We start from the raw sequence: 15,700 nt of genomic DNA on the forward strand, positions 1-15,700 counted from the left end.
GTGTACATACAAATATACAACAGTAACAATAAAAAATATCTATCTAACCTTTTAGATAAAAATAGAATTCACAACTGGCGGAGTTATGAGGTAACAAACATACAAAAGTACAACCTAATTGGGTACTTCCTTCTTTTTGAAATGTAATGAAAATATCAGCTGTCACACGCACCACGCTACGTTACTCAGAGTACACAGTTAACGCGTCCGTGACTAACTGCATGCCGGTAATTATAATAGTTAGCAGGCGAAAGTGATTACATTGTAAGACATATTGACTAGCTTTTCCCTTTTCCTTCGCACATGTGGATGTGGTGATAATACTCACCAACGCTTATTATATATATAAACTTTTATAATTGAATTTTTTATTAGTTAAAAACAAGCAGACAAACAAACATTTTGTATATATATATATATATATATATATATATATATATATATATATATATATATATATATATATATATATATATACGGGACTCACTTGGTCAAGATGCGCGCACTCGCTTTGTGATTGTTGGCACCGCGAGCATCCCGCGCACGGGCCAACGATTAGAGAGAGTGTACTTAACTTGGGCGATTTAAAAATTTATTTGTTTTATTGTAAAATAATTATTGTTTTTTACTTATTGATTAAATATATTTAAAAGATGAACCCTACTATCAATTCTACATGGATATCAGAAATAGGAATATCATTGTGACCATAGGCAGCGGTAGTCACTTACCATCAGGTGAGCCGCATCCTCGTTTGCCCCCCGTGTTGTAAAAAAAAATCAAGGAAATAGACTTCTAAATGGCGTATCGAGCTGAAGGAGGGATACTTTGTACAAAAGTCGATTGCTTGGGTACCTCTGTCTCATTCATGTTTCTACCGAAGCAGTTAGTTGTATTTGCATAGCTGTGTTTCGGTTTGAAGGGTGGGATATGGCGTGAATTTACAGGGTATAGAGGAATAACACCTGAGTCCTCAGGAATGGCAACGCACGGGGGGTATCATGGGCGAAACAGTATACTCTGTTATGTGCATGGTACTTCTCATGTCTATAGGCGACGGTTACCACTTTCCATCAGGTGGGCCGTCAGCTTGTTTGCCATTCTAAGTTGCATAAAAAAATTTACACACAAAAATAAAATTATATAATATAGACACATGTAAATAAATAAAGCAACACAAAAATCCAATAACAAATTTATTTTTTAATATTTTACAATATTTATTCTATAGTTTATAACTATGCTAGAAAACTTAATTTAGTTGAAACCAGTAGCACGTTTTGATATTCGGCGAAATGGTGAAATAAATAGTTTGATGAGTGCGTATTTTTACGCTAGCTCTGTTATGGGGTAGACAGAGGAGCATTATTATTATTTAGACTAATTATGATGTACAAATAATTTTATTTCAATATATATATATATATATATATATATATATATATATATATATATATATATATATATATATATACAGCGCCATCTATTGAAGTTTTTAAACATCGCGAAAACTGTAGTTAATAAAAACGTCAAGAGATGGCAGTATTATTATTGATTGATATTTGTAGCGCTTGAGTGTGTACAAAACAGATATGGATTTTAAGAAACAAAAAACAATTTAAAAAAATAATTTTTTTAGGAACCAAACGAACAACAAATATAGAATTACAATCAAACACACAATTATAGTAAAACTAGATGAAATGCAATCAACAAATGTATAAATAAAGTACATTAGAAAACTAGTCTCATTTTTTAATTAATTTTATTTCAATGCAACGTAAAGAAAGTAACAATTTTTAATAATTTATTGAAATTATTACCATTACCAAAATATCAGCATCGTTCTCAAATTTTCATAATCATTCTCAAAGTTCCGAAATCACTCTCAAATTAATGACATTTATGAACGAATGAAATGAACGAAACGAATGAGACCGGAGATCGAATAATACTTGACATATAGTAGTGTAAAACCTATTGATAACTTCGATTTTCTTTACTAATAACCAGAATTATGATTTTGTTGACTGTTTTTTTAACACAAGGGGCAAACGAGCATGCGGCTCACCTGATTGTAAATGACCACCGCCGCCCATGATCACCCACAACACCAACGGCATTGCAGGTGTGCTGCCGGCCTTTTAAAAAGGAATATACTCTTTTCTTGAAGGTTATGTTGTCGTATCGGTTCGGAAATACTGCTGCTGGAAGTTGATTCCAAAGAGTGGTTGTGCGTGGGAGAAAGTGCCTTGAAAAACGCACGGTGGAGGACCGCCACTCGTCCGGATAGTTTTAGAATTAAGAGAACATAAAATTACATAGAGAATAGACTTAAAATTTAGAAATTAGACACTGTGTAAACGAATATTTCAAGTTAGTCTTTAATTATCTTTCTTTTACTTCCTCTCGTCTCTTTTAATTTAATTATATAAACTTTAGTCAAATTTACTAACAGTAATTTTAGTGAATGAAGATGTCGGTAGGGGCCGCCCTAGACGGACGTATGTCGACCAAATAGGCGACGTGCTGAAGAAGGGCCAAATTAAAAGTACCCGTAACCGGCGAGCGTGTATGAAAAGATTGATGCATGTGGAGGAAGCGAAAGAGGTCTGTTTGAATCGAAGCATTTGGCATTCCATTGTTTCTGGCTACCCTAATGGGAGACAGGCGTGACAGATATGTATGTATATGTATGTATGTAATTTTAGTGTAAAACTTAAAATTACAGAGCTACAGCAAATGGTAGCAGGAGATCGTAAGAAACGGGAGCTGGCAACCCTGTCGCTAGCAACATAACTCCACACCTCCCTCCTAACCTAGAAATCACCAGTGATAATCAGGTCATTAAAGCGAGTCCACTGCCCTGACTTCACCTTCCCCTATCATCCTTCACTGGCGCTCTGCTAGTACACAATGCAGGCGAGGTAAACCCCTCTGAATGAGAAAGTCATAAAGGCAGCAACTTTAAGATCAGTATCGTGGAGGAAACAGTATACTCTGTTATGTCCATGGTACTGCTCATGTCTATAGGCGACGGTTACCACTTGCCATCAGGTGGGCCGTCAGCTTGTTTGCTTGTATGGCGAAGTTTGGAGATATTTTAACTTTACACATGACGAAGCACCAAAGCGTGTTATACTGAACAATGATATGGACCCTTCTTTGTCTAGAAGTATGGCAAATAGCACACAATAAAGTATATACACATGTAATTCTTAACTCTTTGCACTCCAGTAATGGGGAGATTACTCCCCATTACTATAAATATACCCTATCAGGTAGACCTCCACACGGTTCCATCTAGAAACCATCGTGACTAATTCATCGTTGAATTCGTCACGATGGGCTGACGGACCTGCCTTTTCATCGCGACGCATTCGACATTAATTAAAAACGATGGTTTCCAGTGGGAACCACGGTCGACTTAATAGAGCATATTGCTAGCAATGGGGCTGTCAAACTCCATTGCTAACAATCCTTCCCCCCCCCCCCCCCCGAGTGCAACATTAATATTAACATAAATATTTATATAAACAGTTAATTAAATATAAGTAAAACATTTGTAATTTGAATTTTATGAGAAAGTACTTTATTACATAAATGTTTGAATATATATATATATATATATATATATATATATATATATATATATATATATATATATATATCTTGCATGGTTTTAATACAATTTAAATAATTTTAATGTATTTAGTATTAATATACACCTACGTGGTTTCTGAATGCTAATGTAACATAAATTCTGTAACTTGTATTTTTATTGATAATAAAATATATATATATATATATATATATATATATATATATATATATATATATATATATATATATATATATAAATTATATATTATATAGAACTACCCCTTATTCATAAAAATTTTAAACTTCTCTAAGACCTATTTCAATAGTATAAAATATTTCAATAGTTATTGAAATATTTTGTCCTCTTTGTTTAGCACTAAATTCTTAATTTGAAAGAAAGTGACAAAACAATGCTACAATACAAAACAACAATAGACGGAGACTTTGTATAAAAGTCGTTTGCTTGGGTACCTCTGTCCCATTCGTGTTTCTACCGTGAAGCAGTTGTGTTTGCATGGCTGTGTTTCGGTTTGAAGGGTGGGATATAACGTGAATTTACAGGGTACAGAGGAATAACATTTGAGACCTCAGGAATGGCAACGCACGGGGGGTATTCATGGGACTCACTCGATGAACCCTACTATCAATCCTACATATCTATAGGCGACGGTTACCACTTTCCATCAGGTGGGCCGTCAGCTTGTTTGCCATTCTAAGTTGTATAAAAAACTTAAAATAATTTTGAAGAAGTCTTTAGTTTTTATGAATAAGGTGAGGTTACAATATTTATCGTTTCCTATAAAGTGTTTCGACTTAATTTGGTAAATAAGTTTAACATGAATATTAAAAATAATTTTATTTCTTGACCATTTTGATGGATTGAACACTAAATTGTATATAAAAAAAAAGTATGTAAAACCACCCCATTGCTGTAGGTAACCTTTTAAAAGATAAGTTAATAACACAATTTCTAACAATTCAGTTTCACCATGGAAATTCACAAAATCATTTCAGCATTTGTCTCAAAAAAATCAAAGTATTGTTACAATTATTTTTAACAGTTCAGTTTCACCATGGAAATTCACAAAATCATTTCAGAATATGTCTCAAAAAAAAAAAAACCAAAACATTGTGACAATCATTTCTAACAATTCAGTTTTTGAAAAACTCTCTCAGAAATTATTTTAGAATGTTTTTGAAGTAATCAAAACACTGTAAACATATTAACTAACTATTCAATTACCGAGGAACTCTCAAAATTATCTCAGAATGTGATACGAAACATCGAAATATCGTGAACATTATTTCTAACCGTTCAGTTTTTGGGAAACTATCAAAATTCCCTCAGAATCTCAAAACAATACTCACCCTAATACCGAGTCAAATCACAAATCTTAAGGAATCTACATCTGCTGGGTTGAGTTTCCATTCCACGTATTGTTGTCGTCATCGCCAGATCTATCTCCTGGGAGCCGATAGATGTTCCCCCGCCTCCTGACGCCTGGTGGAGGCGACGGTCGGCTGGGTTCCGAGGGCGTGGCGGCACGAGGCGGAGGGGGGAACAAACGTCCCCGAAGCCAACTATAAAACTGCTGCGTAGGTTCCAGGATGAACGATGTGAAGAATTGGGTAAAGAAAGCTGGAGAAATATTCATGATTTTAAAGACAATATTTTGAAAAAAAAAATGGAACTCTTCACGATGGGACAACTGACCTGCTTCATCGTCACCTATCATCCCTCACTGGTGCCCCGCCAGTGTATACCGATAGCGCAGGCGAGGTTAACATTCCATTAACGTCCATTAAAAAAAAAATACACATGGTAGTCAATTCTTAATAAGGACATAATACATGTAAAAGTGAATTTGTTTGTTACTTTTTTTTTGTATTATTTTAAGGGCTTTTACCTTCTTCAGGTATATCAGCCCTATCGTACCCTGAACTGATTTCTCAAACAAAACTATCTACTTTCCCTAGACGCGGAAAGAGAAGAATTAATGGGCATCAATATTTGACAGAGATGTTCAAACATTTCTGGTTTAAGTTCAGCTAACATAGACTGAATAAGACCAACATTAAATTTATTCAAGTTAAAGCGGCGCATGTGTTCTTCTCTTTCCTTCGTGTTAATACGACACTCTAATAGAATATGATGCACATCATCGATGGTACTACAAGTTTGACAATGGGGTGACAAGGACTTTCCCATCATATGTGCAAATTTTTTTGATGGATAATGACCAGATCGTAGACGACCAGCTAATTATAGTACCAGAACTGCTTAACCAATCACCATTCCATTTTCATCACCAGGGGTTACCATTCCATTTTCATCCCATAAAAAAAAAACTTGCTAGATATTCGCTATAACTTACAATTATGAGATTATCAAGAAACCATGCTAGCAATGGGATTCTCAGTCTCCATGACTAACAATCCCTTTCCCCCCTCCATCTAGTGGAAGGTCGTCCTACACTGCATCGCACAAGTCGAACTATTATAAAAAAAATACATACTGATGAGCGTCGCGAATGGCGAAGGCTTGGCGATAACGGGCGCGGCCCGACGCGGCAGCACCAGCAAAGCGGCAGAGGGCGCCAGCTGCAGCTGACGCAGCGTCGCTTCCGCTTCCGTCAGCTCGCGCCGGGGGAACGCTATCCAGAGCGAGAAGGACGACGGGCTCATCTATGCGAGGGAAAGAGATGGGGAAAGATTTTTGAAACTGTTATCAAGTGTCAGAATACTCGAATGCGGTACTAGTAATTATTGATATGCATACATACTAAAATTACATATATAAACGTATAAATATATATGAATAACAAATATACTTACACATATATGACATATACTATATTATACACGAAATTGAGAATAATATAAAGCACTTACTGCTCGGATAAAGTAAAAAAGTGAGTGTGAACGTTTTTTTTTTAAAGACAGTTTAGTCGATAGTCTCTAAATGGTATCTATCTATCTGTCTACACTGGAACTTCTCTTCAGATCGATCGAGAGAGAGTTCCTTACAGTGTGGTGGACTCACCTGCAGGTTATCAGCGATGTACCGGTTGACTTGGGCGAGAGAATCATCAGCGGCGAAGTGGGCGGTGTGCGAGCTGCCATCTGGTAGCTTGAACTGCAACCTCGCTGTACGACCAACGTCCGCTGCTGCTGGATAAGGAAGGATTATATAAAATAACAATTAATATTGCTACGTAGTCCTATAATGGGCCACCACTGCCTTTCCCGTGAGTGTCATAAGAGGCGATTAAAAAAAAAGTGGATTCTATATATTTTTTACCGACTTCAAAAACAAGGAGGTTTTCAATTCGGTTGCAATTTTTTTTATATACTATAGATACGCTGACGGAGCACCAGTGAAGGGTGATCGATGAGAATGAAAACAGGCCAGTTAGCCCATCATGATGAATTCATCAGGAATTAACCATGATAGTTTCCAGGGGGAACCGCGCGGAGGTCGACCTGGTTGGGTATATTGCTAGCAATGGGACTCTCAGTCTCCATTACTAACAATCCCTTTGCCCCCGTATCTTGAAGGTTACGATGTGGTATGCTGGTGTGTACTGTGTACTGTGTACTGTGTACTGACGCGGTGTTTGCGCGGCGGCGGCGGCAGGGGGCGCGGCGGCGGGCGGCGGCTGGTCGCGCGCGCGTCGCTCGGCGCGGTCCTGCGCTATCTGCTCGAGTATCCGCTGCCGCGCCAGGTTGTTCTCCAACTTCTCGCGTTTACGCTCCTCCTGCCGACAACAATTAGAAGCAATCTTTAAATTTATTTGACACTTCATTGCACCAAAATTACAGAGTTTGCTGAAGATGCAATTGACAATTGACACTTTGGCCCTTAGGTTACATTTTCTATTTACTGTAATAAATTATGTGTGTATTAAATATGTATGACTAATGAAAGGAAATATATATGCTTTAACTCTTTCTACCCAAAGGTTGTCTGGAAGAGATTGCTTAGCAATAAGACCGCCTTTTGTACTACACTATATGTACTGAAATTTATTTTAACAAATCATGTTATGTTGGTGCAATAAAGTGTTAAATAAATAAATAAATAAATAATGTAGTATTATGTAAATTTCACATATTGTTAATAATTTGCACGAAATATGGGAAATGCAACCTTCTTCCATGTAAACCACCTACATTCACCAGAGGGAGACTTTGTACAAAAGTCGTTTGCTTGGGTACCTCTGTCCCATTCGTGTTTCAACCGTGGCTGTGTTTCGGTTTGAAGGGTGGGATATGGCAGTGAATTTACAGGATACAGAGGAATGACACCTCAGTCCTCAAGAATAGCAACGCATGGGGGTATCATGGGCGAAACAGTATACTCTGTTATGTCCATGGTACTGGCTCATGTCTATAGGCGACGGTTATCACTTTCCATCAAGCAGGCCGTTAGCTTGTTCGCCATTCTAAGTTGTATAAAAAAAAATCTAGCAAAACAAAAATATAGTCTTATTGCTAAGCAATCTCTTCCAGACAACCTTAAGATAGAAAAATTTATTATTATTTATTTATATTTTATTGTACATAATTTTTTTTTTATACCACTGAGGTGGCAAACAAGCATACGGCCCACCTGGTGGTAAGCGGTTACCGTAGCCTATGAACGCCTGCAATACCAGAGGTATTACGCGCGCGTTGCCGACCCTGAAGAAACCTCTTTACTCCCCTTTTGAAGAACCCCATGCTGTAGTCTTTTGAAAAAACCTTGGGAAAACCTGTTATTATTTCTTGTAATTGTTTATATTTATAATAAGTTTACTATTGTAATCTTATGGAGGAAACAATAGAGTATCTATCTATCTAAAACAGTACCTGTATTTGCTTGAGCTCTTGTTCAGCTTGCCACCTCTTCAGCTCGGCGACTCCCTGACCCAAGTTGCGACGCTCTAGCTCCTTCTGTATCTCCAACTGTGACGTACAGGGGGAATTAATTATAAATTAAAATTGAAAAATAACATATGGCAGGTCGATATATAAAGGGTCACTGGAAACCACTGTGGTTACTTCCTCGCGATGTGCCAATTGGTCTGCTGTCATCCTCACCTATCATCCTTCACTGGTACCCCGCCAGCGTGCACCGATAGCGCAGGTGGGGTTACCATTCCATCTTTATCTATTAAATAGTTAAGATTGTTATCCATAAAAAAATTACCTCAATTGTGGCGAAACATGTTTATTTTGATTTAAAAATTAAATTACTGAAACGATTTTGATAAAATTTTCATCGGACCAATTTGTAAGCATACACTTACACATAAAGATCTATATTCACATATAAATCTGTTTACAACTGACACAGTTATAAGGTAATAAATATTAAAAAAAAATACAAACAAATTGACAACATTATTTTTTTTAAATTAGTTAAAAAATAAAACCTCTAGAGCATAATTTCTAAATTTAAACCATTTATTAATAATATAAATACCTACATCCACGCGGTCCTCCTTACCAGAGGGAGACTTTGTACAAAAGTCGATTGCTTGGGTACCTCTGTCCCTTTCGTGTTTCAACCGTGAAGCAGTTGTGTTTCGGTTTGAAGGGTGGGATATGGCGTGAATTTACTGGGTACAGAGGAATAACACCTGAGTCCTCAAGAATGACAACGCATGGGGTGTATCATGGGCGAAACAGTATAGTCTGTTGTGTCCATGGTACTGCTCATGTCTATAGGCGACGGTTACCACTTTTCATCAGGTGGACCGTCAGATTGTTTGCCATTCTAAGTTGCATAAAAAACGCCTTCCCCCCACTACATAGACAGTATATATAGTGGGGGGAACAATGTTTATGATAGTGTTCACGTCATGGTGACAGACAGTTCCATAGTTCCCTGCAGAAAACAAAAACAGTAGCGTACCTCCTTTTCTTTGGCTGCCTTCTCCCTTCGTCTGGCTTCTATCAGCTCTTTGGCTTTGTCCAGCTTGTCCTCCACACTGGCGGTGCTGCTTGCCGCTTCAGCACCGGTCTCCATCTAAACAATCAGAAGGAATCCAGTAAAAAAAATACAGTTAACTATAATTCATATTATCGATGATGATTCATAAATGATGATGAAATTATATAGTATTTATATGTTTCATGACAGAATTATGTTCGTGCCTCCGATCAGACTGTTTACAATTACTCGTCTCCATCCAAAGGTTGGCTGGAAGATATCGCTCTTATCGACAAGGCCGCCCATTGTTTTCTCAGTGTAGTATTTTCATGTAATTGTTTGTATCTATAATAATTTAAGTATTGTAATGTTTTTTTAGGAAACAATAAAGAGTATCTATCTAATGACCAGAGGGAGACTTGTCTATAGACGACAATTACCACTTTCCATCAGGTAGACTGTCAGTTTTGTTTGCCTTATCAAGTTGCATAAAAAAAGGGAGAAAAAAATCGTTTAAAATATTATTTTAATAGATTAAATTATGATTCTTTGATTGAAAATGAAATAATTGATTGATTAGAAAACAAATTCTTGATTGATTGAAAATAAATTATTGATTGATTGAAAGTAAATTATTGATTGATTGAAATATATTATTCAAAGATTGAAATCAAATTATTGACTGATTGAAATCAAATTTAAAGAGATTTGTTTGAATTGAAACATTTGGTGTTCCATTGTTTTTGCCTACCCTAATGGGAGACAGGCGTGACAGATGTGTATGTATGTATGTATGAAATCAAATTCTTTATTGATTAAAAATAAATTATTCATGGATTGAAAATAAATTATTCATTGATTGGATACCAAATTATTGAATGATCTAAAAACTGCACTCACAGGCTCCGATGCCGGCGGGCTGGACCTCTGGCTGGGTCCAGGCTCGTCGGCCCTGACCTTCGGCCTCCGTACGCATACGTCCCCATCGCACACCACCTCATACTCCTCATCAGATGTGGTGATATGGTGCTCCGTCTTCTGTATCTTCGCTGCTGGAGGTGATGAGGTATCTATTGTGAGATATTTGATCTTGGAGTTATTAAAATTTGTAGTGTAAATAATTTTTGTTTTACAAAAAACAAAAACACTCTTCAATGACAGCAAACCTAGTTATTTTAATTTAAAGACCGATCAAGTGTGAGTCGGACTCGTGTAACGAGGGTTCCCGTACAATTTTTTTTAATAAGTTTAATTTTTTTTCTGCGAAATAACTACAAATTTACGGTTTTCGGATTTATTCCTTTACTTGTGCTACATGACATTGCTTCTTGCCACTATTTCATAATTCTAGGTCAACGGGAAATAATACCCTATAGTTTTGATTCCCTTTGCGAATGGCCAAATATACGATATAAATGGTGTTCCATTTACATTTGATGGGTTCGAATCTTAAATTATTATTTGTAATCAATTTAAAATACCTTTTTCTGTAATAAAGCGTGTATTATTGCAAAACTACATACCTGAATCGTCAATGGGCGTTTGTTTGGGTGGCTGGTCTGCCCGAGCCAGTGGTGCGGTGTCGTTGGCGGCTTGGTTGGCGGCCGCTTCGGATTGCAACAAATTTACCGTTTGCTGCTTGACATTCTGTGACGATGTTGATGGCTGTATGGACGGCTTCTCTTTGTCTAAATAAAAAAATATTAAATATGGTATTAACGTTGCCTGGAAGAGATCGCTATTGGAACAGAGATTCATGCTTCCAATTAAACTGTTTATAATTGCTTTTCTCCATCCAAAAGTTGCCTGAAAGAGATCGCTCTTAGCGATAAGGTCGATCATTGTTTTCCAAGTGTAATATTTTCATGTAATTGTTTGTATTTATAATAAGTTTACTATTGTAATGTTATGGAGGTAACAATAAAGAGTATCTATTTATTTATATTAAATTAATAAAGTATAGTAAACTAGCGATTCACCCAACCTCATACAAATAGATAAAATATTTGTTTTTTTTTTAATAAAATACAACCCATGTTTTCCATTGATAATGGGCTCGATTCTGATCATTTCTCTAAATATATCTTTTAACAGTTTAATAGTTTAATTTAATTCTCATATCATCATATTAGCCGTTAACTATCCACTGTTAAACATAGGTCTCCTCCAATTGGAGGGTTTTGCCAATAGTTGCCAAGTTTGGCAAGCGGGTTGGCAACCGCAGTAAGGCTCTGATGATGTTTTAAAACGGACGCTGCTGCCCATCCCTCGACTATTAAGTACCCTTAGTCGCCTCTTACAACATCCATAGGTAAGAAAGAGATGACCTATCATATGCTGGGACCACATGACGAAGCAGTTCCATTAATCATCACGAAATTTGGTATAAACATTCAATTCCGTTTATCGTCACACATGTTCTGTATGTTTTTCTGTCATCTTTGTTGCATAAAAAAAAATTCAGGATGGAGAAGGGCATTAGCTATATCTCACTTTTCAATTTTTTTAACCCCAGACAGTCTATTTTTTTTATTTTAAAATTCGAACTTAACCACGTTCAAAGTCATGGGCAAAAATCAAAAACCTTACTAATATAAAAGTGAGTTAATTTGTTTGTTACATCTTAACAGCTTAACCAACCGCCATGAAATTTGATATACACGTACTATACGGGATGGAGAAAGGCAGGTTACAGTAACCACTTACCATCAGGTGGGCCGTATGCTTGTTTGCCACCTCAGTGGTATAAAAAAAAATTATTCCTATCATTGACTTATCCCAAACGTACGGAGTCGCGGATAAAAGCTAGTATAATAATGTACACTTACGGTGTTCCTCTAGTATCCTGTCAATCCTAGTGGCCAAATTGTCGGGTTGTACTCCGGCGCACACCACTTCCAGCGGTGTACCGTTCCGTCCGATGAAGAACAGAGACGGTACAGGTACAAATTGATCTGAGTTATGAGTTAAGGCTTTAATATACTTGCGCAATATATATATTACATTTACGTACCAAATAATGTACATATCACACTATATACATATCACATTTACATATCACACAATATACATATCACATTTACATATCACACAATATACATATCACATTTACATATCACACAATATACATATCACATTTACATATCACACAATATACATATTACATTTACATATCACACTATATACATATCACATTTACATATCACATTTACATATCACGTATCTATATACGAGGGTAGATCGCAATATTCGCGGCCCAACACATAAATACTTGAACTATTTTAATGTAACTGATCTCATTCGATTTGCTTACTCTCTGGTTGTCACATTGTAAAATTAACTATCGCAATAGCATTATCTGTTTTTAAATTAGACTGAATTTTGTGAGCCTAAGTGTAGCATTTTTAAAGAATGGAGAAAATTGAGCAACGTGTGTTCATCAAACACTGATTTGGCACCTTCAGAATTTTATTTATTCCCAAACCTAAAAAAACACCTTGGAGGTCAAAGCTGCGGTGGGTAACTTTTTTAAAAGCCTTAAAGAAACTTTTTTTATGACTGGCATACAGGCGTTGCAAAACCAGATGGAAGAAGTGCATTGAGTTAAATGGAGATTACGTGAAAAAATAAAATTACTTTTGTTTATATAATATATTGTTTCTTGCTGAAGCCTGTATGTATACCACACAATATACATACCACATTGCACAATATTCATAATAAAAACTACTAAAGCCTTCTATAAACTTATGTGTTAATTAAATATTATAGGCTTCCAAATTGAGAATTTAACACAAAAGAACAAAACACTTCAGTGGCAAATTTTTTTTAAATCATTATTTTTTTTATCGTAATCACTCATTGTTTTATTTCTGAAATTTTAACTTCAGAAACACAGCTGTGAAAAGTGCATCCAATTTGGTGCAGCACTTTTTGTGTGATGACAGTAAAAAAAAAATTAACCTAGCCTACATTATCAGCAAGTAACATTGACTATATGTTGCTTTTGAAAATTCTATTTACTCATGCAAAGCCAGGCCGAATTGCTATGTATCATATATATATATATATATATATATATATATATATATATATATATATATATATATATATATATATATATATATATATATATATATATATATATATATATATATATATATATATATATATATATATATATATATATATATATATATATATATATATATATATATATATATATATATATATATATATATATATATATATATATATATATATATATATATATATATATATATATATATATATATATATATATATATATATATATATATATATATATATATATATATATATATATATATATATATATATATATATATATATATATATATATATATATATATATATATATATATATATATATATATATATATATATATCATAGTAGCCATCTGTTTATTACTAAATATAGACCTCCTTGGGAGGTTTTGCCATTAGTTGCCAGATTTGGTAGGTGGGTTGGCAACCACAGTTTACCTTCAATTGTGTTTTAAGAAGGATGGTGCTGCCCGTTTCATGATCATTAAATACCCTTTGTCGCCTTTTACGCATGAGAAAGAAAGAGGTGGCACATTCTATGCTGGGACCACACTGGACATATTAATGATTGCTAGTACAAAAGGATACAAATTTGTGCAAAATGTGTATAGTTAGTAGTCCCACTCTTCAGTTTGATGGCAAGGAAGTTGGTCTCATTGGAGAGCCTCTTCACGACGGCCGTGTCGTCGATAGTGGCTGCCATCTCAGTTGACAGATCGTTGTCACCTGTTGAAAAGAGAATGAAATAATTTTTTTTTTATCATTAGGGTAGCAAACAAAAGATGATTGACGTCAGGCAGGTGGCCGAGGTAAACTTATAAGAGGTGGTAGATACTTACCACTTATTAGTACACCACAAGAAGCGAAAGAGGTTTGTTTGAATCGAAGCATTTGGTGTTCCATTGTTTCTGCCTACCCTAATGGGAGACAGGCGTGACAGATATGTATGTATGTATGTAGTACACCACAATACCTGAACTAATTCTAAAAATTCTTTCACTATCAAAGAATTACATTATCTCCAAGTAAGTTATAGTACAAGAGTACATATGGAACCAATCAGCACGAACAGTAATAAAAAATAAAATATACTACAGATAATAAATTGTTACTAAGAATATATTAATTTCTATTGTTTAATAAAGATTTTGCTAAATAATACGCTGTTGATAGTGATAACTAATCATTTATGTGTGTTACAACATATTATACAATTTTTAGGTCAAACAAACAATAGGAAAATTTAATGCAAACTACACGCACTGTATTCAAATATGACGTAATTACTAGTGATTTTTTCAGAGTTACGATTGTTTATATAATTTTTTAAATAAACATTATCATTAGTTAAGGCTTAAATGAAATGATATTAATGAAAAGAAACCCATACCTTCGATAAAAACGACGAAAATTGCATTTTTCTGTTTGGATAAATTCACCGCTTCGGCGATGCTCCCTCCGTACCAATGCATTCTGGTTACAAGTAAATTACAGTTTACTAGCTTAGTTGTAAAGTTTTCAAAGTTATTAAATTATCTTTTGCGATTTATAAGCTTTGTTACGAACAAAAATAATATACAGACATGACACAACAAATTTTGACAGCTGACGTGTTTTTGTTTTTTGTAGTCGTTCAAGAATAAATCCCTAAGACAAATAGACAACTAAAGAGTTTTCGTGGATACATAAATAAGAAAATAAAAATTTGATGATTTACGCTAAAAATTTACATATTAAAATCTTCTTCATAATTTGATTTTAATGCAAACATACTATTATGTATGTTATATCAAGTAAATAAAATGGTATTGTTTTTACATAGTAAATTATCGTTTTCGAACGACTATTTGAACTTTATAACCTTGAAAATATTTATCTATGGCACATTTTTTCATGTGACCTTGTAACGTAAAAGTTTGTGATCAACTATTTATTACTAGATGGCACTTTACGCATTAGTTTTCTATTCGATACTAGATGTCATCACTCGCCTAATTAATTGTAAATATTAGAGTTAGTGGATGCAGGTGGCTTGGAACTATTTCTTATGGCGGTTTATAGGGGAAGTCTATGTTTAGCAGTAGACAGACAATG

At 34.9% G+C, this 15,700-nt stretch overlaps 1 protein-coding gene across 3 annotated transcripts; it reads right to left on the minus strand.

Moving 5' to 3' along the window:
* Positions 1-4,442: 4,442 nt before the first annotated feature.
* Positions 4,443-15,225, minus strand: LOC113517914 (UBX domain-containing protein 4). 3 transcript variants are annotated; one of them, XM_052898258.1, is made up of 11 exons: positions 14,997-15,225; positions 14,195-14,332; positions 12,349-12,474; positions 11,044-11,208; positions 10,421-10,572; positions 9,503-9,616; positions 8,455-8,550; positions 7,214-7,361; positions 6,647-6,774; positions 6,120-6,288; positions 4,443-5,242 (listed from the first exon to the last, which is right to left on the minus strand). In XM_052898258.1, exons 1-11 carry the CDS (start codon positions 15,076-15,078, stop codon positions 5,007-5,009), a joined length of 1,554 nt encoding a protein of 517 aa, XP_052754218.1. In that variant the 5' UTR covers positions 15,079-15,225; the 3' UTR covers positions 4,443-5,006. The 3 variants fall into 3 exon arrangements, with proteins under 3 accessions (XP_052754218.1, XP_031770317.2, XP_026758460.2); XM_031914457.2 differs by having other exon boundaries at positions 10,421-10,590; positions 14,997-15,223; XM_026902659.3 differs by having other exon boundaries at positions 6,647-6,771; positions 10,421-10,590; positions 14,997-15,222.
* Positions 15,226-15,700: the final 475 nt, after the last annotated feature.

This window comes from Galleria mellonella, unplaced genomic scaffold, assembly GCF_026898425.1.
Source record: "Galleria mellonella isolate WM207_F2 unplaced genomic scaffold, CSIRO_AGI_GalMel_v1 utg424, whole genome shotgun sequence".
NCBI lineage: Eukaryota > Metazoa > Arthropoda > Insecta > Lepidoptera > Pyralidae > Galleria > Galleria mellonella.

What these genes read in the sequence shown, in the direction of transcription:
- LOC113517914 (XM_031914457.2), bottom strand. Translation starts at nt 15,078, where the DNA reads ATGCATTGGTACGGAGGGAGCATCGCCGAAGCGGTGAATTTATCCAAA. An exon ending in AGGCAGCCAAAGAAAAGGAG is followed by an intron (nt 8,551 to 9,502) that starts GTACGCTACTGT and finishes TGTACGTCACAG; the next exon opens with TTGGAGATACAGAAGGAGCT. An exon ending in ACATCGCTGATAACCTGCAG is followed by an intron (nt 6,289 to 6,646) that starts GTGAGTCCACCA and finishes TCCCTCGCATAG; the next exon opens with ATGAGCCCGTCGTCCTTCTC.